General features: G+C 40.5%; 1 protein-coding gene across 1 annotated transcript in view; it reads left to right on the top strand.

The window, feature by feature from the left end:
- Positions 1–21,008, top strand: part of CNTNAP2 (contactin associated protein 2) — a 791,915-nt gene extending 770,907 nt beyond the window's left edge. Inside the window, exons 23-24 of the mRNA XM_010708239.3 lie at positions 9,791–9,862; positions 11,285–21,008. Of these exons, the coding sequence (XP_010706541.1) occupies positions 9,791–9,862; positions 11,285–11,484 (272 nt within the window). The 3' untranslated portion in view covers positions 11,485–21,008. The remainder of the gene's footprint in view (positions 1–9,790; positions 9,863–11,284) is intronic.
- The last annotated feature ends 6,198 nt before the right edge of the window (positions 21,009–27,206 follow it).

Raw genomic sequence — 27,206 nt, 5'->3', positions numbered from 1 at the left:
CAACCTCTGTCTGCAGCCTTTCAACCAATTTCTTATCCATCGAGTGGTCCACCCATGAAATCCACATCCCTAGACTTTTTTGGTCTTTAGAACAAATCTCTCTCTGCTCTCGGAGAGCTTTGTTTGAAAACCTATCAGTACTGCAGGTTGCTGAGAACGAGACCCTGATGTCCAAGCGGACTGCTAATATTCTGAGATCCCTTCTTCCAGTCATCCAGGACCTCACCTGACAGCCACAACTTTTCAAATATGATGCAGAGCGGCTCAGCAACCACCTCAGCCAGCTCCTTCAGAATCCTGGGATGCACGCCATCCAACCCCATAGACTTGTACACATTCAGTCTCATCAGGCAGTCTCAGACTTGCTCTGCCCTTTCAGTGAGGGGGGGGATTTACCGCCCCGATCCCCACCTAGAGATTTAGGGATGCGGGGCTCAGGGACATGAGAAATACTGGAATCCTGGCTGCCAGTGAAGACTGAGGCAAAGAACTCATTCAGTACCTTAGCCTTCTCTTAGTCCATTGAAGCCAGTTCTCCTTTTACATCTACCAAAGGAGCTACACTTGCTTTGGCCTGTCTCTTCTGGCTAATGTACCTGTAGAAAGTCTTCCTATTATTTTTCACATCCCTCGCCAAGTTCAGTTCTGCCTGCTCCTTGGCTTTTCTGATCCCACATCTGCAAGTCCAGATGGCATCCTTGTATTCTTCCCAAGTAACATGCTCCTGTTTCCAGAGCTTGTACTCATCTTTCTTTGCCCTCAGCGTGCCCAGCAGGTCCTTGCTGAGCCGTGCCGTTCTCCTACCTCTAATTGATTTATTTCATCAGAAACCTTAGTAGTCCGTTTTTTTTTCTCTGAAATTATGAAATCAGTTTGTATGTGAAGGTTATGTTCTAAGCTCCTTTTTCCATAGAAGCACATTTCCTGACAGATTTCTTCTCACTGACTCATGTCTCTAAAAAGTGTGCCAGAAAATTACTAGTGCAGTAGATCTTGTGAGTTAATGTGTATTGTATGTTAATTTTTTTATTTTTTTTTTTATCTTTTTCCAATAGATAATTTGACTGCAAGGTGACAAAAGACTGGCTGAATTTATGCAACATAGTTGAATGTTTCCTGATAGCTCGTTGGTGTTAAAAGAGGAGGTTCTATTTGTCCTTGCCCTGTGCTACTCTGCTTGGTCTTCAGTTGATTCAGTCTTGCATAGGAAAGCTTTACTGAATCAATTCTACTTTGACCAGACAGATTAAAAAATTATAAATTTAATCTTGATTAGTTGCAGTACTCAGTCATGAATTTGCTCTCTAGACAAATAGGCTATTCAGCCTCTAAATTAGTTGTCTTGCATTTTCTGTTAACCTTGGATTAACATATCTTTAATTTCTAACATTAGTTCCTCTAAAAAAAAATTTTCACTGCAAAAATATCATTTCCATCCCTCCCCATCCACTGCTGGCTTTTTGCCATGCTGTCAGAACATTATCTTGTTCAGCTTGGTAATACTTCTTTTCCTGTTGCTATGGTGATCCTTTCTTTGTGGTGATGAAGCGCAGGAATTCAACAAGTCATTTGTTTCTAGAATGTGACTGTGGTGGCTTAAAAAAAAAAAGAAAAGACACTAATCAAAACTAAGCAGATAATCAATATTGTTCCCTTCCTGTGTTTTCCTCTCATCTCAGTTATATCAGTTCTTGTGAGACAATCCGATTTGTCTTGCTTACTTGAAGAGTAGAAGGGAAGAGAAAAGATGACCAGGTTATTTTAAAATAGCATGTCCACCTTTGCTTATTGTATAAAGCCAGTGAATTACCTGCCTGGCATACATATGAAAACAAAAGCTAGTATGGAGCTGCAAGATGCATTCATTCTAAGTGTGTAAATGCAGTGCAGTATTTAATATGGGATTTAGTTAAACCCGTGCTAGCTTCATCATCACATTGAGAATTAAATAGTGTGCATTAAATCTGCAGTGTTTTTTTTTTTTTGAGTGTATGATTCGATTTTTTTTCTGACTTAATGGATTTCTTCTCTATTCTTGTTGAAGGTGAAAGGCCTTGTGTTTTAAGAATAAACAGCTTGCTTTGAAATGTATATTGATCATGTCTGGCAAACCCATTGCATGAAGATATGCACCACTGTCATCAAGATTAAAATGTCTGTACGATTTACTCTATTTTTGTTGGTGATGGTGTCAGGAACAGAGTGTCAAAGGGCTGAATGTAGGTCATATGATCCATGCTCACCTAATTGGCTAACTGGTTATCTTTGCTAAGGAAATGATAACAGGCAATTTCTGGGCTACATGTTACAAGTGACAGCACTGAAGGCCACCTTCCTGATTCAGATTCTCGTTAGTTAGGTTCCCATGCTGTACCACTAGGTACCACATCCCAGAGGATTGAGCAGCAGTTTTTGAGGAGAAGCTGTGTTAGAAGTGCACTGGCATGGATGTGGCTGCCAGAATGGGAAACTCTTGCTTTTGTCAATGAGTTCACAGTGGGAAGAAAGAATCAAAAGCATTACTTGCTAGAACAACCATCATAGGTTATGGACATATGAACAAAAGGATCTTTTCCTGACTGTGGACACTGAAAGAGTGTTGATAGCACATCCTGAGCTTAATGTCCTGTATGCATCTGTGAATTCACCGAAAGAATGAAAAACAATGGTAATGTGTGAATTGGCACTCACTCAGTGTAAGACTGCACTGACTGGGGACAAAAATCATCCACTTACTTCACACAGTTATATATAGCTTTCTCTGATTATTAAAAATACATAATTTCACTGTGAAATTTGTGACATTCTGTCCAATGTATCAGACAGCTGTCAAGCTGCCAAACTGGCATTCATTGAGAGACCAGCATTGTAGCTATTTCATGGTAGTGATTTGAGCATTAGTACTGCTACCTAACATCAAGATAAGAAGGTGGCAATATTAAAAAGATCCTCTGCAAAGGCTGAGTGTTTTCCACAAGCAGTAATTCTAACTTGGAACATAGGAATGGCATGAATGAGTAAAAAATTGGAGTAAGAAGTATATGGATGCCCAAGTACTTCATGTAACTGCCTTCTTTTTCCTTTCCCTAGGCTGAAAAGAACTTCACTTCCTGAGTTACACTTAAATTTAGATTGAAACTGTCTACTCTGACCTGTCCCTTATGCCCTGTCCAATCCTTTTTTTTTTTTCTCAGAAGTGGAGATCTTTTTTTTCAAAAGTGCAGAAGCTGATCTTGTTGCTTGTACTATGTCTGAGAACTCTTCTCTTCCAAGAACTTCAACATCTCTTTTTTTTCCCTCTTTTTTTTCCCCAGCTGTTACAAATTTACAGACACAGGGAACTGAGTGAGAGAATAAAAATACGTAGAAAAAATTCTCTTCCTCTCCTCCGTACCTCTACCACTGAAAACAGTACCAATCTTTTTTGTCACAGAGAAACATGTAACAAATTTTTAATGCCACAATATGTAGTATCTGAGTTAGCGAATGCTAACATCAAAGTTTTATATATATATAATACACCAAGTTTAGTGTGAAGTGCTACATGTATTTTTTATACGTGCTGCAGAAGAACAAATCTGTTACTTTCTCCTTACGTAAAGGCAAATCTTTCTTTTCTTAAGGTTTGCTCTTTGACTTTCTTGCTCATTTGGCTGGATCTTTAGTTTTGTATTTTGTTTCACTCAAATATTCCTTGTGGGTCTGTTATCAGCAATTATCTGAATACAGCAAGGCTTTGGTCAGCACTTAACTTGCTGTGAGAGCACCAAAGCATTTCATGTTTTATGTTAATTATAAATGGAAGTATTTGTTTGACTTCCTTAACAGGTGAAATGTAAGCCCTGCTCATAAAATTTTCATGAAAGTGATAACTTAAGTCAGCAGTTCTTATCTGGAGACCCAGTGTTGAACAAGTGTTACTACTGGGAATTAGACAGATGAATTTAGATCTTTGATGAATGAATGTGTTCTTACATGCTGCAAATCAACTGAAAATTTGGAATGGAAAGTGATCGAAATAATGCATCTGAAGCAGGATTTGTTCTTAACTATCTGCTCTAATATTTTAAAATAAGGAAAAAAAATTTTTTGTATACAGATATTGGTTCATAAATGCAGAAAGTGTTTTGATCACGCCTTCCAACTACTTTGTACAAGTATTTGTTTGTGGGCAAAAGAAAGTGTAACTGTTATTACTGGGAAACGAACATTGAAAGAGGAAAATGAGGAAATTCTCTAAGCCATCCCATTGAAGGGAATGTGTTCCCTGTTTGATATTTCATCCAGGTTTGATCTGAAGGAGTGTAAGCTGCAAGGCCGAGTCTTTTTATAAGGTACAAGCTTTTCTGTCCCTTTGTCAGGAAGAGTACTTTTTAAGAGCAAAACAAAGAACATTGTATTGCCTTCTCAGAACAAGACACTCGTAAAACTCCCATTTCCTCCTCTGCTTAGGGATATGGACAGCAAAATTTGTCTGCAGTGTAAAATGAAAGGGTTGATGAAGCTCCCAGTGGAGAAACAATGATTTCGACTGATTGGGTAGCTGATTCTGAAATCTAATGTTGGGAATTTACTTTGTACCAGTTTGCTGACCAGAGAGTGTTTGCTGAACTTTCCCCATATGGTGTAATCATTCATTCGTAGCATTCCTATTTTTCATTTCAAATTTCATGCATTTTTTATATAATCTTCCAGCTATTCTTTCCTCTGTAATCTTCAATTACTTTTCCACAGAGTCACAGATGTTTTTGTACAGAAGTACTCAAAGGATAATATTTCTATTAAACCATCATTTCAGAGCATTTTTTAATTTATAGTCATTTGACATTGGCATAATGACATGAATTGAGAGATTTCACAAAAAAAAGAAGTTAAATTAGATATTTTAGTAGAAATTAGTAGTTATATTTTCCATAATCTCTATACATAGCTTTCTGTCAAAGCCCTGCATGGCAGGGGGATTAGACAAGGTGACTTCCAGAGGTCCCTTCCAACCTCAGCCATATTGTGCTTCTGTAATTCATCAGAACTGATCAGTGTAAAAGCACTTGAGATTCAATATCTCCTATAAAAATTAAACCTTTCAAAATGTTTTTGAGCTAATAGAATGTATCTAACATAATTTAGTTTAAATAATTAATCCAAATAGCATTACCATGTTCAAGGACTTTATTATCACCCTCTACAACTACTTGAAGAGAGGCTGTGATGAGGTGGGGATCAACTTCTCCCATGTAATTAGCCATAGATCTAGAGGGAAAGGCCTGAAGTTGCACCAGGAGAGATTCAGGTTGGACATTAAGAAATACTTCTCTAAGAGAGTGATCAGGCACTGGAACAGGCTGCCCAGGGAGGTGGTGGAATCACCATCTCTGGAGGTATTAAGAAACATTTGGGTGTTGTACTGAGGGACATGGTTTAGAGGGAAATATTGGGGGGTAGGTGAACGGTTGGACTGGATGGTCTTTGAGGTCTTTTTCCAAACTGTCCATATCTCTCTGTAGGGCCTTCCTGCCCCCAGGCAGATGAACAATTCCTGCCAACTTGGTGTCATCTGCAAACTTACTGAGGGTGCACTCAATGCCCTCATCCAGGTCATCAGTAAAGATATTGAACAGGACAGGCCCCAATACCAACACCTGGGGAGCGGCCAGTGACCAGTCACCATCTGGATTTAACTGCATTCACAACTACTCTCTGATCCTGGCTCTCCAGCCAGTTCTGTACCCAGTGAAGAGTATAACCATCCAAGCTGTAGACTTGCTAACTTCTCAAGGAGAATCTTGTGGGAGACAATCAAAGTCAAAGACTTTGCTGAAGACTAAGATGGATGATGTCAACAGACTTTCCCTCCAGGCAGGTCACTTAATCATAGAAGGAGACCAGGTGTGTCAATCAGGACCTGCCTTTCATGAACCTATGTTGGGTGGGCCTGATCCCCTGGCTGTCCAGAACATGATGATTTCTCTGCCCACACCCACTTTCTGGACCACTTTTCTACTCTGACAGTCATTTTACATTTCAATTTTGTGAATTTGCAAGAGGCTTTTATGTGGAAAGCGTCATGAAAAAACCTACCTCTGAAAATGATAGATGCAAAATCACACCTACCGTAGTGAAGCAAAATTATTCACTCAGCAGGAAGCAGTAGGACTTGTGACTGACTGCAGTGTTGCCATGATGGATAGGAACCTTCTTTTGAGTTAGAGAGCTATTTGGCAAACTGTACTTTTCTAAATGGAGACATTTAGATTTCAGATTTTACCTGAGGGTCTAAGAGTGTAAGTTTAAAATTCAGATTTATTTTCCTACTGTTAGTCCTTCCTTTTCATTGCTGTAAGGATAGTAGTATGGATACTGTTCCAAGATGTCTCTGTGGGAAATTAGTATGGAGTTGTGAATTTATTTATCTGACATTCAGAACAGCTTTTGTTTTAGTGAGGCACAGAAATGCGTTTTTTAGAAGATAGAGTGCGAACAAATGTTAGAGACAAGTGTCACTGGCAAAAACTACTGGCCAGACTCCCTTCATTGAGTCCTGAGAAATGTTCTCTTGTTTGTTCCACAGACAGCCATACACAGCTGGCTGAACTCTCCCCGAGAGTATACACGCAAACCTCTTTTCAGGCCACATGGCAAGCTGAAGCAATTAATTCCATTGTACAGCTTCTTCACAATACAAAAGGAACTTTATTGTGGTTTTTACTTCATGCTAACAGAAAGCCAGTTGAATTCCCTTTGACAGTTTTTTGGTATAGTGAATACATCATTGGCCTGTAAAATCAAATTATTAAAATATCACCTAATCCATCAGAGAAGAAAAATACAGCTGGGATTTAAGTACTGACATAATCAGGAATTAGAGTCCTTGATTATTTGAACTGTTTCCAGTTAAATGAAAATGTCAGTCTTACCTCTGTGCCAGGGAGGATCATGGAACAGATCCTTCTGGAAGCTATGCTACAGCATATGGAAGGCAGGGAGGTGATACAGGAGAACCAGCAGGGATTCACCAAGGGCAAATCCTGCTTGACCAACCTAGAGGCCCTCTGTGATGGTGTCACTGCATCAACGGATAAGGGTAGAGCCATTGATGTCATCTGTCTGGACTTCAGTTAGGTCTTTGACGTGGCATCCCACAGCATCCTTCTCTTCAAATTGGAAAGATACGGATTTGATGGGTGTTCTGTTTGATGGATGAAGAACCGGCTGCAGGATCGGGTCCAAAGAGTGGTAGTCAGTGGCTCAATGTCTGGATGGAGGTCGGTGATGAGTGGTGTCCCCCAGGGGTCAGTGCCGGGGCCATTATTCTTTAATATCTTCATCAGTGACATCAACAGTGGGGTCGATGCAAGTTTGCTGATGACACCAAGCTGTGGAGTGTGGTCAACACACTGGAGGGATGAGATCATCCAGAGAGACCTAGACATGCTTGAGCAGTGGGCCCAGGTTCACTTAATGAGTTTCAACAAATCCAAGTGCAAGGCCTTGCAGCTGGGTCAAGTCAATTCTCATTACCAATATAAACTAAGGGATGAAGGGATTGTGCCCAGCGCTACTGAAAAAGACCTGAGGGTACTGGTGGATGGGAAGCTTGACATGAGACAGTAATGTGCCCTCAAAGCTCAGAAAGCCAACCGTATCCTGGGCTGCATCAAAAGAGACATGGCCAACAGGTCAAGAGAGATGATCCTGTCCCTCTGCTCTGCACTGGTGGGACCTCACCTGGGGTACTACATCCAGATGTGGAGTCCTCAATACCAGAAAGACATGGACCTGTTGGTGCACATCCAGAGAAGGGCCACGAAAATGATCCCAGGGATGGAAAACCTCTCCTATGAGGACAGGCTGAGAGATCTGGGGCTGTTCAGCTTGGAAAAGAGAAGGCTCTGGGGTGGCCTGATAGTGGCCTTTCAGTATCTAAGGGGAGCTACAGGAAAGAAGGGGACAGTTTAGCAGGGTCTGTGGTGATAAAACAAGGGAAAATGGCTTCAAGATTAAAGAGGGTGGATTTAGGTTAGATATAAGGAAAAAGTCTTCTACAGTGAGGGTGGTGAGGCAATAGAACAGGTTGCCCGGTGATGTGGTTGATGCCCTGTTCCTGGAGATTTTCGAGGCGAGGCTGGATAATGCCCTGGATAACCTGATCTAGCTATGGACATCCCTGTTCCTTGCAGGGGAGTTAGACTAAATGGCCTTCAGAGGTCCCTTCCAACTCCAAGGATTCTCTGACACTATGAAAGGCTTTTAAAAACATTTTCCCTATCCCAAAATCAATACCACTAACAAAACAGCAAATTATTGCAGCCCCTCACCTAGCTCCCTAGTGTTGTACAGTTACTGCAGCATCTAGTTGCTGTGTCTGACTATGAAGAAAAATTTTGATGACAGGTTGAATTGATTAAATTGTTTTGTGGTTTAACCTGACAAGCAGCTAAAGAACTCACAGTCTGTCACTCCCCTGCCTCCCAGTAAGATAGGGGGAGAATTGGAAAAATAAAGTAGATTGAATCACAGAATCACAGAATTGTAGGGGTTGGAAGAGACCTCTAGAGATCATCGAGACCAACCCCCTGCCAAAGCAGGTTCCCTACACCAGTTCGCACAGGTAGGCGTCCAGGCGAGACTTGAATATCTCCAGAGAAGGAGACTCCACAACCTCTCTGGGCAGCCTGTTCCAGTGCTCCGTCACCTCACCGTGAAGAAGTTCTTACGCACATTCGTACAAAACTTCCTATGCTGCAGCTGATGTCCGTTTCCCCTCGTCCTGTCTCCACGTACCACTGAAAAGAGACTGGCCTCACCACTATGGCCGCCACACCTCAGATATTTATAAACCTGGATCAGGTCCCCTCTCAGTTGTCTTTTCTCAAGGCTAAACAGACCCAGTTCACTTAGCCTTTCTTCATAGGGGAGATGCTCCAAGCCTTTCACCAGAGATTAAAACTCTTTACTAAGACAGAAGAGGAAAAGAGAAATAACAGTGACGATAATTTTATATATGTATAATTACTGTCTATATATATATACACACAAAATAAGCAGTGCACTGAACAATTACTCACCATTGGCTGATCGATGTCCATCCAATCCTTGAGTGGTGGCAGATTCCCCCGGCCAATTCCCCTCAGTTTTATAGCTTTTTTCACATGATGTCATATAGTACGGGATATCCCTTTGGCCAGTTTAGGTCAGCTGGTTCTGTTCCCTCCCAGCTCCTTATGTCCCCACAGTCCCCTCACTGGCAGTGAAAGAAGTGGAACAAGAAGTGGAAAAACTGAAACCACCTCTGTACAGCACTGCTTAGCAACAGAGTTTTTCTCCTACAGCCAAAACATAGCATCATAACAAACACAGTGAAGAAAATCAACTGTCTCAGCTGAACTAGAACAGATTGCTTTTTAAAACTCTCTATAATGTTTTCTCAAGGTTAAAACCAAGCGTGTGTTCACATGCTTTTGAAAGAAAGGTGTATTTATGTTTTTGGTTTTGTGCTAATGAAACTTACTATATTTAGGTTAGTAGAGTAATGAAATTACCTACTGTATTAACAGCAATGTTTATTGAAGGTACCTCCTTTGTGTTATTTTTGTTTCTGTTGAGAAGGAAGCAAAAAGTCGTAAGGGATCAGATAATAGTGAAATATATTTTTCTTTCATATTTATTTAGATAAATACCATCTGTTTACTTTTTCTTTAAATTGTATCTAATTTATGTCAGATGTATTTTTGAACTAGTTTGGTAAGTTTTGCTTATATTATAACATGAATCTTTAATTCTCTATTTACAGCCAGCGCTGATTTCCCGTACAATGGTCAAGCCATAGGAGATGGAGTTAACAGAAACTCTGCTATTATTGGAGGTAGGAAAATTTCTATTTCCCTAAGAAATTCTGCAGCACAACTGTGAGGCTTAGTTGCAGTTGGTGACATATTCAATCTATTTGCTAAGAAATGACTTTGGGAAAATTATACCAAAGAAATAGTTTGTATAATTCTGTTCAGGTAATTTGTTCTAGTGAAATGGCTTGTTTTCACTTAGTTTATTCCCTTATATTCAGTTTTAACCACATCAAAATATTCATATTTTTAATCTACATACCAAGCATGCTTGTGAGGATCTATTCTTGAATACTTACTTGTGGTAGTAGAGTCATTCATTTACATTAAATGGCAAGGACACTTTTCCTGCTACATCAGATTCAACATGAATCTATGGCAAAAACCATTACTTGCACTCTTGACAGAAATAACTCACAATCTTGCTTTGTTTTTTAAGGGCCAGGTTCTGCTACAACTTATATGCCTGGGAGTGCCATTCTGTGTGATAGGTTCTCAGGTGATGGGAAGTAATGCCAGAACTTGGATCTTAAATTAGCATTAAATTGAAGACTTTCAGCCAAGCTGACTCCAGCTTGGATCCTGAATAAATTTATACGTACCTACAATTTGCTCTACCCCATCCCTCTGTACTGAAGTGTTACACCAGAACTTTCTGGAGACAACTTTGGTAGTGTAACAAATTCTGAAGGCATATAAAAATGTTTTAAAGATCATCCTAATATATTTTAGTCAGTTCTAAACGCATATAAAATGACATATTGGTGGTGAGAGATATTTTGTCTTGTGAAGCAACACTATAGTAATATGTGTAGTCAAATGGAATTTCTTGTTTCTTTTCCGTGTCCTCGACAAAGGACTGTGATTCCATAACCAGGTTTAGGTCCGTTGCTTTAGTTTTGATTTGTTACATTATTTTTCACTTTTTTTTAATTTTATTATTACTATTCATGACTTTTAATTTGTTACTTTTACTTTGTACCCAACTATACAGGGAGGATAGTATTGCATTCCTCAGAAAATTTAGGCCATGCCTGAACAATCTGGCTGCCTAACACATTTAACATAAGTGACATAAAATAATTCTGTCTGATTATGAGATTTTTTTTAAAATGACAAATGATAATACTCTAATGTCCTCTATCTCTGAATAGCTGCCCAGCCAACAACATATCCCCATTTCATCCCCTCATTTTAGGAACACAGCATCCTCTGCCTAAAGGTCAATGAAGCTCCCCTCTGTAACTAGGTATTAATGTAGAATGTAAACTATGGGATGAAAGTCACTAGCAGATTCCCCTCATTTCTTATAAGATAAATTTTAGAGAAGTGGAAGCCAAGCAACTGTGGTGACATTCAGCTGCCCATGTAGCTGTGAAACTCTTTCTTTGTATCAGAATCTGTTCTTCTCCTTAGTGGCATCTTTTCTTTCCTCTTCTGCTCAGGCGTCATCGCTGTGGTGATCTTCACCATCCTCTGCACTTTGGTGTTCCTGATCCGCTACATGTTTCGCCACAAGGGAACCTACCATACCAATGAGGCCAAAGGAGCAGAGTCAGCTGAAAGTGCCGATGCTGCCATCATGAACAATGACCCCAACTTTACAGAGACCATTGACGAGAGCAAGAAGGAATGGCTTATCTAAGCCCATAGAGAGGGAGCTTGGGATGGGATACAAGCTGGGCCAGGTTGGGACTGGAATGACTCTTGCAGTGGGGAGAGAACATTCTGCATTGGAAACTTGAGCACACATATGGTGAAAAGATCAGCACAACTAGAGGAGCAAGTGACAGGAAAAATCACTGAGACTGGAGGAGAAAAATATCACAAGCATTTAAGAAAAATACTTTTAAACATTTACTTACAGTGAATCAGTGAATTGCCCTTCTGTATTCCAACAACTGTAACAAAGAACAGTTTTGCAGCTTCAGCACTGGTTAAAATTTTCAGTAATAACTATCTTTTTGTGTGTATTTAGAGGTATTCTAAAGAACAAGAAATGGGGCCTTTTTTTCTTTTTTTCTTTTTTTTTTTTTTACTTTTTTTGGAAAGCTGTTTAAAATGGAGGTGGTTCTGTCCTGAGAACAAGTGACAGAACTTTGTTTGATGTGTTTCTTCTTATCCAGCCACTTCCCCACAGGCTGCTATCAGCTCTGCACCTTCACTGTATCATGCTTCATCTTGGTGGTGTTTAAACAGGTGTTCAAAGCTGGGAAGCAGAACTGAGGAGTAAGGAAGGATACTTAATGCAACTAAACCTTGCCAGTTTTTCAAAATATTATCAGCTCTTGTCAATCCTGGCAGGATTCATCTTTTTTTGTCACACATACTTCATTGATTCTGTACAGTTCTCATCAGCAATGTAAAAATGTTATTATGACTTCTACTACTACTACTACTTCTACCAGAGAGGATGATCATAAAGCACGGCAATCTTATTTTTTATTGTTTTTGTGAACTCTGAGAGCGGATGGTGCTGTGCAACAGTAGACCTGTTCTTGTGTCTTTGGCTAGGGATCTGGTGACCCAAGGCACATGCCAGTCTAAATTCAGCTCTGCCTGTGATGTGCTGGTGTGTATATCCTGGACTTATGCATAAGCATTGTAGTAGGAAATTATAGCCAAACTTCATTTGCTTCTATTTTTATAGGCTTTTTTTTAGGCTGTCACAGAAATATTAACTAGTACAGTTCTAGTCAGTGCATTTAAACTCATGGACTTCACATGATACTTTTTACAGCTTTGACATAACAATTCATACTTCGAATCCTCTTTTTTTTTTTTTTTCTTAATTGCCTTCTGAAGAAAGCCTCTGCTGACAGCATTTGCACAGGCAGAAAAATGAAGCAACAAAGGTGTGAAAGCTCTGCCTCAAAAGTAGTGAAAAACACACGGTGCTAGAAAAGACATATTTTTCAATATGCAGATTTACCTGAACTATTACTTATCTAAAGCATTTTTAAGAATGTCAAGGAGAGTGCCAAGTGCATCATTTTACCCCATGTCCCCTCTTAGACCAGGGAAGTTGCAGATCCCACCTGAGAAGCAGGACAGTAGTTGTGGAAAGCAAGGGGGCTGAAGACTTTGCATCCTCTGATGGCAACAAAGAAGCTGTAGCTTGCCCTGTGCAGGTATGCATGGTCCTCCAGATCTGATTTCAGAAATTTAGGGCCTTAGTGAGCAGTTTTTTACTGGAACAAGGGAGTGAATGTATTGCAAAACATTTCCTGAGTGCTAAAAGAACAGATGCAACACCAAGAATTTCGTTTTAAATGTATTTATGCTTGTGACAGTCTCAGATTTGCTTTATCTTTTAATATTGATGGGTTTAGTATGCGAAGATTTAATCCATTTTTCTTTGTAAGAAGGATTTATTTTTCAAATCCAAATCTGAAATCTACTACACTGATCAGTGCTGGCACCACTAATTTCCTTATCTTTTTGATTGTATTTTTATTATAATAGGTAATGATTTAAAATTTAATTTAAAAAAATCACAGAGAGGGAGGAAAATATTTGAGTCTTACCTGACAAGAAGTTTGTAAGCACAATTTGAGAGCTAGATAGGGATAGATAGTTTGATTTAAGAATGGTAGTATAAAGTCATCTGGTAGATTCATTGAACATGTATCAGACCAAATCAAATCCATTGATTTCTTCCTGCTCATGGATTTGGAATTAGCATACAAAAAGGTTCAAGTGAGATTTACTGTTTCTCAGGTAATTTTATGCGACAGAGGTATTCAGGTAAACATGAAAGCTACCTCTGTCATTCTTGTGCTCTACAGTCTTTTGCCTTGCCTCCAGTATCAGCATCTCCCTCTCTTGTGCTTAAATAGATGAGTCCCTGATCATATTTACTTGTGGGCATAAGATTTATCTCTAACCCTTTGGAGAATATCAGCCTGGGATGACTCCAGCCTGCACCACTGACTATTCAGCAAAATACTTTGGTTGTTCCATGTTGCAATTTCTGATGAATTTCTGTAATTGAAGTGGTGTTCACTTTTCTATACAATATTCTGTATTTTATTTTAATTGTACTTTAGTCCACTCTGAAAAACATCCTTGCCTACGACTTCAAGTTATCAAGAGCAGTGAATACAGCATCATTTGCATAGACTTGAATTTAGTTTGCAGAAAAAATTACTAATCTGAACTTAATGTCTGTGACGGGGATCAGACTCATGTATACTGAGAACCTGGAATCCTCTGATGCTAGAGGACAAAGTAGCCAAATGCCTTAGCATGGTACTAGAAGGGAAAGATGGCTTGGTCTATGTGCCTAACCGAGTCCTTGGCCAAGCTAGAAACACTTGTTAAATTATGGTAATGGGGTCTGTGGCATCTATTCACTGACTTTCCAAAAGATTTCCAGTTTAGCTCTCACAACCCTGCAAGCAAGAATTTCTGGAAAACAACCTTTGACTATTGCACATGCAATACTTGTAAATGCATGTCTTAAATTTTGAAAGACAGGATTTACATTTCCTAAATTAAGTTGAATGCATCTTCATCTCTCCACTGGACACCAACTTCACTTCTCATAAGTGAAGTTCATTAATGCTGTATTAAAATGTTGATGGTCTATTTTCCAGATACAATTGCTTTCATAACTTTAGAAGCTTTCTGAATTAATCCTGCCTCTTATAGTGGATCTTAGTGACAATATTTTAGACTATCAGCCGTGTAGATTGTGTTCATCACATGTAGTCATGTGTTTCATGACTAGGTGAATTCCTTTCTGTCTGTCTTGCATTTAATTTCTGAAAATTTAATAAGCTTAATATAGGCACTGGCCTACTTTCTGAGCAGGCTCAGAAGCGTAGCTTGCATATTTTTGCTAACACCATACTATTTTGAGAATTCTTTCCCCTGTCAGCCTATTTATTGGAAGTTGCAACAATATCCATAGTTTATTTTACCCATTTTAATTTGTGCCAGTGTTGTTTGACAGATGCTATCCAAATGCTTGTAGTGGGAAAATTTGATGGAGAGTAGAATGGAGCCTGCTTTTATAAGAACCTGTGCTTTCCCCTAGAGGACACTAAACTAAGCAGTCTTGTATCACCTGCTTTTAGCTGCTTCATCTATTTGAACTCATTAGGAAAATATTACTTCTTGCACTGATTGAGCCACCAAAGTGTCCCAGCTGTGTTACTGAAAGGATTGTACTGATTCCCTTGAAATCAACGGCAAAACTGCCAACAGCTGTGCAGAGTGCAAGACTGGGCTGAAGACCAGAATCCTCTGTGTTAGCAGCTTTTGAGTGCTCGTTCACAACACACTGATCACAGGGAAATGAGCTGTGGAGCTCCAAAGAGCCAAAATGGTAAAACGCAGATCAAGTCAGCTTAGAGGGGAAATCCAGAGTCTTATCTGTTTGTTTTGAATCAAGTCTTTCACATATTGCTTATTCCATGTTTACTAATTGGAGATTCAAGTGTGTTACATAAGAATATGCATCTTTAATTGGTACTGGAACAATTCTACATTGTATTTTTCTTGTCTTAAACCTTACCTTTACCTTTTATATTTCCTGTAGCAATTAAAACTTCAAACATGATAGTATTTTAGTATCGTGCTCTAGCTAGCATGATGTATGTCAAAGGATGGTTACCATAAATATTTTACTAAGATTGCCAGAGTGGTGGTGTATATGTACAAGTTTATTGTAGTGATAAGAATTTGTTTAAAATAGCCTAGTAAATAATTATGTTTTAATTGAAACTATGTCTTTTAATGGCAGATGCATCTAATTTCCAGGGTATCTGTTGAAATGGGAAGCTATCTCATTTTGATAAGCAATAGCTTTTAACATGGTTTCTTCCTTGAAAACCATGTCACCTAGCAAACATAGTAACTCTGAAAGGTTATCATCTTTGAACAGCAGAACCTGTATTTTGTTGATCAGATTTTATTGCCAATCCTAGAGAAATTAAACAAATCTAAAAGCAACAGCATGTAAATTAGAATGAAAGAACAACATGTATGTACGCCTCATATCTTAATATCTTCTGTGAATGTCTTTCCTTTTAACTGAAGTTCTACTAGAAATCAGATTGCTAAATAAAAAAAAAAAAAAGAAAGAAAGAAAAAAAAAGAATGAAAGCAATTCTAAGTAGTTTTAATTAACCTAAAAGCTTTTTCATTTTTACCATTGTCTGTAATTTTTTCCTTCTCTAGTACAAGGAAATCAGTTTGAAAAAGGATACAAGTTGAAGAGGCCTCTTAAAAAAAAAACTCAAAATACATGGAAAAAAAAGATAATAAAAAAGGACTTTGCAGCACAGTTATCTATAAAGAGAGAGGGTACTGAAGCCAGGGATGAATTATTAAAATGTGTGCACATATTCCTTGCGTATCAGGCTGCTGTGACTGTGTTACACATGAGAACCCTGAACACGGTAAATCTGTATCTGTTGAAGTGAGCTGAGTCTGAACACAGAGTTTTGATGGAATCAAAATGACTGAGTTTTTTCTCTTTCTGATTCCTTTGATAGCAGCAAGCAGTCTAGTCCCACTTCTGCTACTGTTTGTTATTGCAAATTCAGTGGCATTGCCAGCTTCACAAGAGCTACGTACTAAAAATGACTGGGAGTGGTTTGCTTCCCTGTCCTACCATAACTGCCCTTTCCTTTATGAATGTGAGCCTTTTATTGAAATCATCAAGAAAAATGTGCTAGTTCAACAGACTTGCATGGTTTTTTTAATAAACTACCTTATCAGACTTTAATTTTTTTTTTATGTGAAGCATTTTATAAAAGTGCTACATTTAGTGCATTTGGATAAGAATATTCTAGGCAAAGAAACAGAGGGTGCAACAGCCTCCAGAATCAAGGAGGCTGGGACTGCAGTGTGAATTGCCTTAACCCCACTGCATGGCCCTGCTTTGTTGAATGTATAATTGTGGCAAGGTCCAGTAATGCCTTCTGACCTTGTTTCGACTGGTCATTTGTACTGCTGTTGAAACCTCTAGAAGGGGATAAAGGAGCCTTTGTCATTTGTATAGGAAAGTCCTAGAGGAAAAAGAAGGGAGCAAAGTTTTAAGCTTAAAGCTATACCAATACTTGTGCGCTGTGACACTGTGCAAATTTGTTTCTTCTTGCTGTCACCATGTAAGCTTCAGTGAGGCCAAAACCATATGGGCCTGAAAAAAAAGAATATTTTGGATGTGAGGTCCACAGCTCTGGAGTAATCATTGCCCATAGGGCATCAACATATGATGAATTTAAAAAGCTACATACCGAATTTATTCAAATCCCTAAGCCTGCAGTATTAGCAGAATCCTTCAATCTTGAAACTAAATGCAGTTTTGGAGACAAACTTGGACTTTACACTACGGTATTTCACATGCTACTTCAAGTGACAGCTGACTTGGACCTAGTTACCAAAAAGCAATTAGCAATCTCTAATATTTGTAAATTAAATTCTGATTTTCACATAGAAGCAAAATTCCTGAAGCACTGTGCTCAAAATCCTGATTAGGGCTACTAGTTAATAACCAGGAAGAGAAGTAGCAGATATAAGTTTGTTTGTTTGTTTGTTTGTTTTTTAATTACTTTATGTTACAAAGAAAATTATTTCAGTAGATTCCTGCACAGTTAATTGTTTCTTTTGAATACTTTTCCATTTTTCAACCATCATCTAGGAAAAGTTAAGTAATTTTTACATGTGGTATAATAAAGCACAACCAGAACTGCCACTGTGAAAAAGAAGTTCGGAATAAGATACTCTGCAAATATTCTTAAATCAAGTAACAAAGTTTCGTTCTTTCTGTGACGCAGCAGCATTTAACAATGTTACGTATGCTTCCACTGCTTCCACTGTTTTCTTGGGTTGTTTTTTGTTTGTGTGTGTGTTTTCTGGAAGAAATACCTGGATATGAAACCCTTGAGTCAGCAAAAAAGCTGACTTTAGGTAAAACAAGTCAGGCTGAAGCAGGCTATATAGAGAAAATTCCCAGCAAAACAGCCCTCTCAAATTTAGTCTTGGCTTAGGCTAGCAACTAGTCGAGTTGTGCACTTTTTTTTCAAGCCACGTCCATGTATGTAAGATAAATAAAGTTCCTTTAGTAAAGAAAAGGTAGTCAAACCCTTTATGCTAATGTTCTTTACCTAAACTGTACATCTTACAGTTAATGTATTACTGGAACAAACTGACCTTGGCACAGCCATTCACAAGCTGGCCCTAAACCCGTTACTGTTTTGTCTTAAAGGTCTGTTTTAGTTACATATTTAAAAATACATTTATGGTATGGATTTTATGGGGAGGACTGAACACTGTGTCATCACGTAGCTGTAGATTATTTTTGTTAGAGTATAAGGGACATCTGCAGAGCTTATTGTATAACTTGCACTAACACCATCTTTAGTCCTGAAACTGCATGAACTGCTAAAGGGCCGTGGAACAAAGAGAAATCCCCTTTGATGCACATCCTGAAACACAAGTGTGATGCTTTTGTTGCTGATAGTATGTAGGAACAAGATCTCAGTATGCATCCAGCACTCCGTGTTTACTAAGTTCTTATCCACCACTGCAAGGGTAGCACGGAAAGAGTTTGGCTAACAGTTCTGGATTGTTTCCATCTCTTCCTCTCCTTCAGAAATGCTTCTTCTCACTGATAAATTCACCACCTTTCCCTGTCAGAATTTGTAGTTCCTTCGCAGCAACACTCGCCTCCCAAAATATGACTGTTCTATTGGGAAAGTTGTATGACACTGAATTCCTGTCTTGTGCTATATTTGCAGCTGGTTTTATCTGCTTACAGTACTTAGTGATTGAAAGTAGCATTTTTTGCCAGCTGCAGTGTTATTTTATAACTTTTTTGTATGCGTTCCAGAATGATGGCACTGTCTGGCAAAGAGTGTCTGAAAACATCGGACCTGCACCTCATTCCATTGAGAATACCCTTTCTGTTGTTTTTCATATTTTTTCCCAAGACATATAAATGCTAAAATAAATGTGTAGCAAAATACATTTTAAGGTAAATACGAAAATGCTTATAGAGTCACAAGATGTCAGAATGAACTCTCAGCTTTCTCTTTCCCTGCTGCTTTTGTTATGTCTTGTACCTATACAAAGCCACTGTATCCTCCAAAGGAGTATACACAGTAGCATTAAGAAACCATTGCTTCTGGTGCTTTCAGTTACTTGGGGTTCTAAAAGTCCATCTCAAAAGGGGCAATAAACTAGCATCCTTAAAAATGTTTACTATTAGCACAGGTAAGAAAATTGTCAACACCTGTTATTAAAGAATCTTATTTACATTGGACCAGGATATCATAGGAGGAAAAAAAAAAAAATCACCTGCTTCATGCGTTTGGAGTTTCTGAGATACTGTACTTAAATCCACTGTAACTTCTACATTGTGTCAAATCTGCTGAAACCCCATCCAATTAAGATATGGGATCAAAGTAATTTTTGAATGAAGATTATGCTATCCCTTGATTCCCATTAAGTTACTGAAGCACAGAGAACTGGCTTTCCACAAATCCACTTCACACAGTTCATCCCTCTCCTGCTCTGTTAAGGAGTATCCTTCATTCTGCTCTACTCTTCAGTGGATCAAGACCCATCTGCAGGCAGTGCAGGTATGATACAAAATATCTTCAGTCCTAGTGACCTGCTCTTTGCATTGAGCAGCCAAAGCCCATGCAGTTCCTCCGATGGTTTGGCATGATATTCCTGAAAGGCTTCAGCTCCTTGACAGATTAGTCAGATGGGGTTCTTCTACCCCATTTGACTAATGAGCAGAAGCCTGCTGGCACTTATCTGTATTGATCTACCTGTGGAATTTAGCCCTAACAGTGCTTAATTTCATGGGGATTAAACAGATTCTCACCTCACCACTACAAAGTGGTTGGGATGTGCTCAGTGTGAAGCTTCTTACTGATATATATATAAATAAAGATATAGAAATAAATAGATATTTTTATGGAGATGTTTTATAAGTGGCCTTTACTTTGTGCATGGTAATTATTGCCAAATTCTTGTTATTTAGGAGCTGCAAAACGGCTGGTGGGTGAGGATTTGGTTTTAATTTTTATTACTCAGCTATAATTTGCATGGTTTGATTTGTTTTTTTGTCTCTGTGTCTTTTTTATTTTCCTTGTTGGTTTTCTGGCAGGGACACACTGGGCTCAAGCAGGAAATTTTCTATAAGTCTTTGAGAGACAGATTGAAACCATCATTGCCATGTAACATGACAGAAGCACCTGCTTTGCACAGCCCATGTCATTTATCAGTCTGAGGACCTTAGCAAAATGTCTTTAAGCAATCTATTCAGCTTTTCACACTTTGTTGAGGTACTGCTATTTCTCTAGCTTTGCTCAACAAGATAGTAAGCTACTAATCACTGGCCTACAGATACAGCCTCTCAGGCAGGAAAGGGGCCCAGCAAGGACAAGGACATGAATAAGGATTCTGAATTACATTCATAAACAAAACAGTAGCAAAACATTGCCAAAATTGCTACTGAGGCAGGCTACCTTACTTCCTCTTTTCTCTTACTCTTTTTTTTTTTTAATATCCTCAGCATGCCATGTTTACAAGCTTGATCTCAGTAACCTGAGCTCCTGTTTAGAGATAGAAATGTGGTTGTGCTTTCCTATCTCACCCCTACTGCTGTAAAGCAGTCTGTAGCCAGGACGGGACCAGGTCATCAGCTTTCAGGAAAGCTAAGCCAGCCTCCCACACATTCCTTCCAAATCAGCAGGCTGAGAGTTGGTCCTAAGTTTGTGTGCTTACAAAGCTGGCCCAGGTTTCTGGTGGGTGAACAAAGATGGTGTCCGTCTACAGTTATTCTAGTCAACGGCTTTTTTTCTTGAGCACAACTTTTCCATGGGAAGAGAAAGCATAATCAGGATATGACACTTACCCTATTTAAACGAAAACATATATATTAAAATAAATCCTAATCTGAAAGTATACTGTATCTGGGATTCCTCTGTTATAGACATTTAGTCTACAGATTTATGGCTACATTTGCTATGTTATGCTTGAATAAACATATAATTCATTGAAATACACAAGATTTACAAAAATAATATGATCTCTTTACAGAGAATAAACTGTTTGTAAATTTATCAAGAGTATAATCTGTTAGGCCTTATTTGAAGTATGTACTGTGGTTTGGTAAAAGTACAAAATTAAAAGAGCCTTGCCGGATGAGGACTGCTTTTTTGAGTGTGTGCATGTATAGATGCTTTTGAATATTTAAATCTTGATTTATTTATTTTATTTTAATTTTTTGAAAAAAAGTTTCACTGTGCAGAGTGCTCTTCAGATTTCTGTGGTCCAGAGATGGGACTGGTCTGTCTGTTTTTATTAATCACCTGGATGATCTCCCAGGTGTTGAACATTTGCAGACCACCAGGGGATCAGCCATGCCCTGACCAAGCAAAAGACAAATCCCCCAACTCCAGATCCAATCCTTGTGGAAGATATTTTTCTTTATGAAAAATTAGAGTCCCCTTAAGCAGTAGGTTTGTGGTGCTGGAAACTGAAGGGGTGCTGAGTGGGGAGATGAGGGAGAAACCACGTCGGAAGAGGCCTAGGGTGAGGCAGTTATCCCCATACCTTGAGACAGACTGCCTCTGCCAGGAAATACAGTAGGATAATTGTGGTAGGTGATTCCCTTCTCATTGGAAGGGAGGGCCCCATACACAGACCCAACCCGACTCATAAGGAGGAGTGCTTCCTCCCAGGGGCCTGGGACAAGGACATCAGAAAATAACTCCTGGGTCTGGTTTGCTCCTCTGATTACTACCCATTTTTGGTAGTTGTCATGGTTTTATGGGTTTTGTTATTGGTACTCCACATCATAACATCATGTAGTGCACAAGGAGTTAAAGATTTAATGCTCCTGTTCCATGGATTTTGGATAGTTCCAGCTAACTGTGTCAGAAGAGAAGAACTACATCTCCCTGAGGACTGTTCGCACTTCTGTCACCGTTCTCACTCAGAGGGAAGATAAAAAGACTTTGTAGATCACTTGGCTTCCCTTTTTTGATCTTCTGACAAATCTCTGCTCCCAGCCTTATCTCCTCAGCTTACTTAGTAAGGACTTAGGTATTTGGACACTCTCATTTTATTTAATAGTTCCACTTCTAATTATAATGTTTTATATCGTATTATAGTGTGTTTTCTTGCATTCCAATATCTTTAGTTTGTTCTCATGAGATCACAGCTGCTGTTTTTTCTTCAGGCCCATCTCCCTACCCTTTCCCCTTTTCCTCTTCCTGGGCATGGGTCCACAGGTCCCTTTGCCCCACTAGTCATGGAACCAGGTGGACCAGCCCAGAAAGCACTGAAATTCTTGGAGGAGAATGCAGGAATTGGCCACTTTTTTGGTCTTTAGAACAAATCTCTCTCTGCACTCGGAGAGCTTTGTTTGAAAACCTATCAGTACTGCAGGTTGCTGAGAACAAGACCTTGATGTCCAAGTGGACTGCTAATATTCTGAGATCCCTTCCTCCAGTCATCCGGGACCTCACCTGACAGCCACAACTTTTCAAATATGATGCAGAGCGGCTCGGCAACCACCTCAACCAGCTCCTTCAGAACCCTGGGATGCACGCCATCCAGCCCCATAGACTTGTACACATTCAGTCTCATCAGGCAGTCTCAGACTTGCTCTGCCCTTTCAGTGAGGGAGGGATTTACTGCCCTGATCCCCACCTAGAGATTTAGGGATGCAGGGCTCAGGGACATGAGAAATACTGGAATCCTGGCTGCCAGTGAAGACTGAGGCAAAGAACTCATTCAGTACCTCAGCCTTCTCTTAGTCCGTTGAAGCCAGTTTTCTTTTTACATCTACCAAAAGAGCTACACTTGCTTTGGCCTGTCTCTTCTGGCTAATGTACCTGTAGAAAGTCTTCCTATTATTTTTCACATCCCTCGCCAAGTTCAGTTCTGCCTGCTCCTTGGCTTTTCTGATCCCACATCTGCAAGTCCAGATGGCATCCTTGTATTCTTCCCAAGTGACACGTCCTTGTTTCCAGAGCTTGTACTTATCTTTCTTTGCCCTCAGCGCCCAGCAGGTGCTGGCCGAGCCATGCCGGTTTCCTACCTGCTCTGTCCGCTTTCTAATTTAGAGGGATGGAGTGCTCTTGTGCTCTCAGAAAGAGTCAGGACTACGTGCTTCAGGAGAGCAAAATTCCAGCTGCTCAAGGAACTGTTGATGGGATCTCCTAGGAAATTGTCCTTAAGTTCTTAGGAACAGAACAGAACTGGCAGCTCTATAAGAACACCCTTCTGCAAGTGCAGTAGCTATCCATCTCCCAGCAGAAGTAGTTGAGCTGTGGAGGCAGGCAACCAACATCGCTGTGCAGCTTAAACTGAGGGAAAATGTACAGGAAGTGGAAGCAGGGTTGTGTAGCCTGAGAAGATAGTGACATTGTCCGCACATTTAGAAGTAAGATCAGGAAAGCCAAGACACAGATGCAGCCGAACTTGGCAAGGGATGTGAAAGATAACAAGTAGGGGTTGTACAAGTTCATAGGCAGGAGGAGACAGATCAAGAGGACTGTTCCCCCTCTGATGAAAGGCAGTAGAGAGCTGGCTTCCTTAGACACAGAAAAAGCTGAGTACTTAGTGAGTGCTTTGCCTCAATCTTCACGGATGGTCAGGCTTCCCACATCTGCCAGGACCCTGAACCTCTAGGTGAGGGTTTGGGGAGTGGATTGTACCCCACTGTAACAGTGGAACAATTCTGAGACCTCTTCATGCAATTGAATGTATATAAGTCCATAGGGCTGGATGTCCATATCCATATCCATCCTAGGGCTCTGAAAGAGATGGCTGATGTGGTTGCTGAACTGCTTTCCATCATATCTGAAAAATCATGACTGTCTGGTTAAGTCCCAAGTGATTGGAAAAAGGGAAACATTACTCCCATTTTTAAGAAAGGGAGAAAGGATGACCCAGGAAACTAGGGCTAGTAGGCATCACTTCCATGCCTGGGAAGATCATGGAACACACCTCCAAGAAGCTGTATTAAGGCACATACAAGACAAAGAGGGGATCTGAGACAGCCAGCATGAATTCAACAAGGGCAGATCTTGCCTGACCAATCTGGTGGCCTTCTATGATGGAGTGAAGTCATGAAAGGACAAGTGAAGTGTGATGAATGTCATCTACCTGACTTCTGCAAAGCCTTTGGCATGGTCCCTCATCACACCCTTCTCTCAAAATTGGAGAGCTATGGATTTGGAAGACGGTCAGTTCAATGGATTAAGAACTGTTTCTTGGGCTGCAGTCAAAATGTTGCGATAAATGGTTCTGTGTCATCTTGGAGACCGGTCACAAGTGGTGTCCCTCAGGGGCCGGTCTTGGGACCGGTGCTCTTCAACATCTTCATCAACAACGCAGATGATGGCATATAGCACAGCCTCAGTAAATTTGCTGTCAACACTAAGCCGAGCAGTGTAGTCAATACATTGGAGGGAGAGGAGGCCATACATAGGGACCAGGACATGCTGTGGGCCCACGTGAACCTAATGAGGTTCAACAAGGCTATGTGCAAGGTGTTGCAGTTGGGCCGGGGCAATCCCAGGTACTTACACAAACTGGAGGAAGAACTCCCTGAGAGCAACCCTGTGGAAAAGGACTTGAGGATCCTGGCAGATGAGAAGCTGGACATGAGCCAGCAGTGGTCAACCCGGAAGTCCATCGATATCCTGGGCTGCATTAAAAGGACAAAAATTTACTGTTCTGCATTAAAACAGGAGTGACCAGCAGGAAGAGGGAGGTGATTGAGCTCTTGTGGGACCCCATCTGCAGTACTGCATCCAGGCCTGGTTCCCCCAGGACAAGAAAGACATGGAGCTCTTGGATCGCGTCCAGAGACCTGACAGACTGAGGCCTGGGATATTTCTAGGGAACTTGTTTGTCTGATTCACCTTCTGGTTATGATCTTTAATTGATTGTTTTTGCCAGCAGTGATGAAGCTGCTGCAAGTAGCCTGAGGATCATCAGAAAGGACCTCAGGGAACTGTGGCATTTTGTGGACAGGACAGAATGGGTGTACAGGTTGTGTTTTCCTCTACTCCTTCACTGGATGCTGACAGGAGCAGGAATGACAGTCTCATAAATACACAGCTGACAGGCTGATGCAATTCCAGAAATTTTGTGGTTTTTTGGACAATAGGGAATTTATTCTGTGCCTGGTCTGATGTCTACTGATCGATCTCATCTTTGTCAAAGGAGGAAACAGATTCTAGCCCAGCTGCTGGCAGGGCTTGTTGAGAGGGCTTTAAACTAGTTCTGAAGGGGGAAAGGGACAAAACCATGCTCACTATAGACAAGGATAATGATTACCATGGGAGGTTGTACTTGATCAATCTGATGTCCTTCTGTGATGGATTGACGATACTGGTGGACAAAGGAAAGATGACCAATGTCATCTACCTAGACTTTTTGCAAGGCTTTTTGCCAATGGTTTACAGGTTTGTTCAGCCTGGTTCCACAACTAGCGAGTTGGGAAACATGGGACCCCAAAAATTTAAAAACTGCAGCAATGTCCTTAGAAGAAACAATTTAATTTTCAAAATATGGTATTGGAATGCAAAGTAACACACTATAATACAATATAATTAGAATTGAAGCTAATAAATCAAATAAAATGAGAGTGTTCAAAAGGTGGAAAGGCCTCACCATGACACTGAGGCAAGGCACACAGCTGGGTCAAGCAGCAGGGAGGAGAGCCAAAGGAAAAGGGAAGGTCTTGTGACCTTGCCAGGGGGCTATATCTCCTCTCTGAATGCAAAGTCCTCTGGTACTACTACATGCACTACATGATGTTATGACATGAAATACCGAAAACCAAAAATCATAAAACTATGATACCTTTGACATGGTACCCTCCACCACATCCTTCTCTCTAAACTGGGGGCATACATATTAGAGGGGGAGACTATTTGATGGCTAAGGGTTTGCAGGGTCTGTCTTGGGACCAGTGTTCTTCAACATCTTCATCAATGACATCAATGATTGGCTCATGTCAACCTTATCCAGTTTGCCAATGGCACCATCCTACATTGATGTGGTTAACACATTAAAAGGAAGTATAGCCCTCCAGAAAGCCCTCTCTGCTCTGCCCTATAGAGGCCTCATCTAGAGTACTGCATCCAGGTCTGGGGCTGCCAGTACATCAAAAATGTGGAGCTCTTGGAGAGGATTTAGAGGAGGGCCACAAAGATGATCAGAAGGCTGGAGCACCTGCTCTAGAAAGACAGGCTGAAGCAGCTGGGCCTGTTCAGCATGGAGAAGAGGAGGTTGTGAGGAGATCTCATGCAGCCTTCCAGTATTTAAAAGGGGTAATAAAACTGACAGTAATCAACTTTTTCCTTGGGTAGATAATGATAGGACAAAGGGGAATTGTTTTAAACCCAAGGAGGTGAGGTTTAGATTGGATATCTGGGGGACATTCATCACAGAGAGATAGAAGCAATGATGGAACAGACTGTCCAGAAGGATTTTGGATGCCCCATCCCTGGAGGTGTTCAATACCAGGTTGGAAAAGGCCTGGGTAATCTGTTCTAGTACCAGATCTGGTGGCTGGTGGCCCTGCCCGTGGCATGGGTGTTGGAACTAGGGGATCCTTGGGGTCCCTTCCAATCCAAGCGATCTATGATTCTATGAGTGAGGGTGAGACAGGGGGCCAAGCTGAACAATGCACACAGCATGGGCGACAAAAAGGAGGAACTGGAAGCCACTATGTGGCAGGAAAAGTATAACTTAGTTGCCATTAGAGGAACATGGTATCACTCCCATGAGGGCAGTGCTGCAGTGGATGGCTATAAGCTCTTCTGATGAGATAGAAAAGGAAGAAGAGGTGGTGGTGTGCTTCTTTATTTTAGTGAGTACGTTGATGCTGTTGGGCTTGATGCTGGGAATGATAAGGAATCTCTATTGGTAAGTATCAGGGGAAGGGCTGACAAAGCAGACATCCTGGTGGGCGTCTGTTATAGACCACCCAATCAGGATGAAGAGACAGATGAGATGTTCTATGAACAGCTGGCAGAAGTTGCAAATTTGCCAGCCCTTCTTCTCATCGGGGACTTCAACTTCCCTGGTGTATGCTGGAAATACAGTACAGAAGGAGCAGTCTAGGAGGTTTCAAGTTAAATGGAAATTGATTTACTGAGGTAGCTGGAAAGAAAGCCTACCAGGGGAGGTTCACCACTAGACCCGCTGTTCAAAAATAGATAAGGAGTGGTGGGAGACATGGAGGTCAGGAGCTGACCTGGACAGAGTGACCACAAAACGATAGCATTCTCGATTCTTGGTGAAGTCAGAAGGGGAGCAGCAAAACTGCTACCTCGGACTAATGGAGGGCAGACTTCGAAATGCTCAGGATACTGG

Source organism: Meleagris gallopavo, chromosome 3 (assembly GCF_905368555.1).
Source record: "Meleagris gallopavo chromosome 3, MGAL_WU_HG_1.1, whole genome shotgun sequence".
Taxonomy (NCBI): domain Eukaryota; kingdom Metazoa; phylum Chordata; class Aves; order Galliformes; family Phasianidae; genus Meleagris; species Meleagris gallopavo.
Note: the sequence above shows the minus strand (reverse complement) of the source record. Positions and strands in the feature narration are given on the sequence as shown.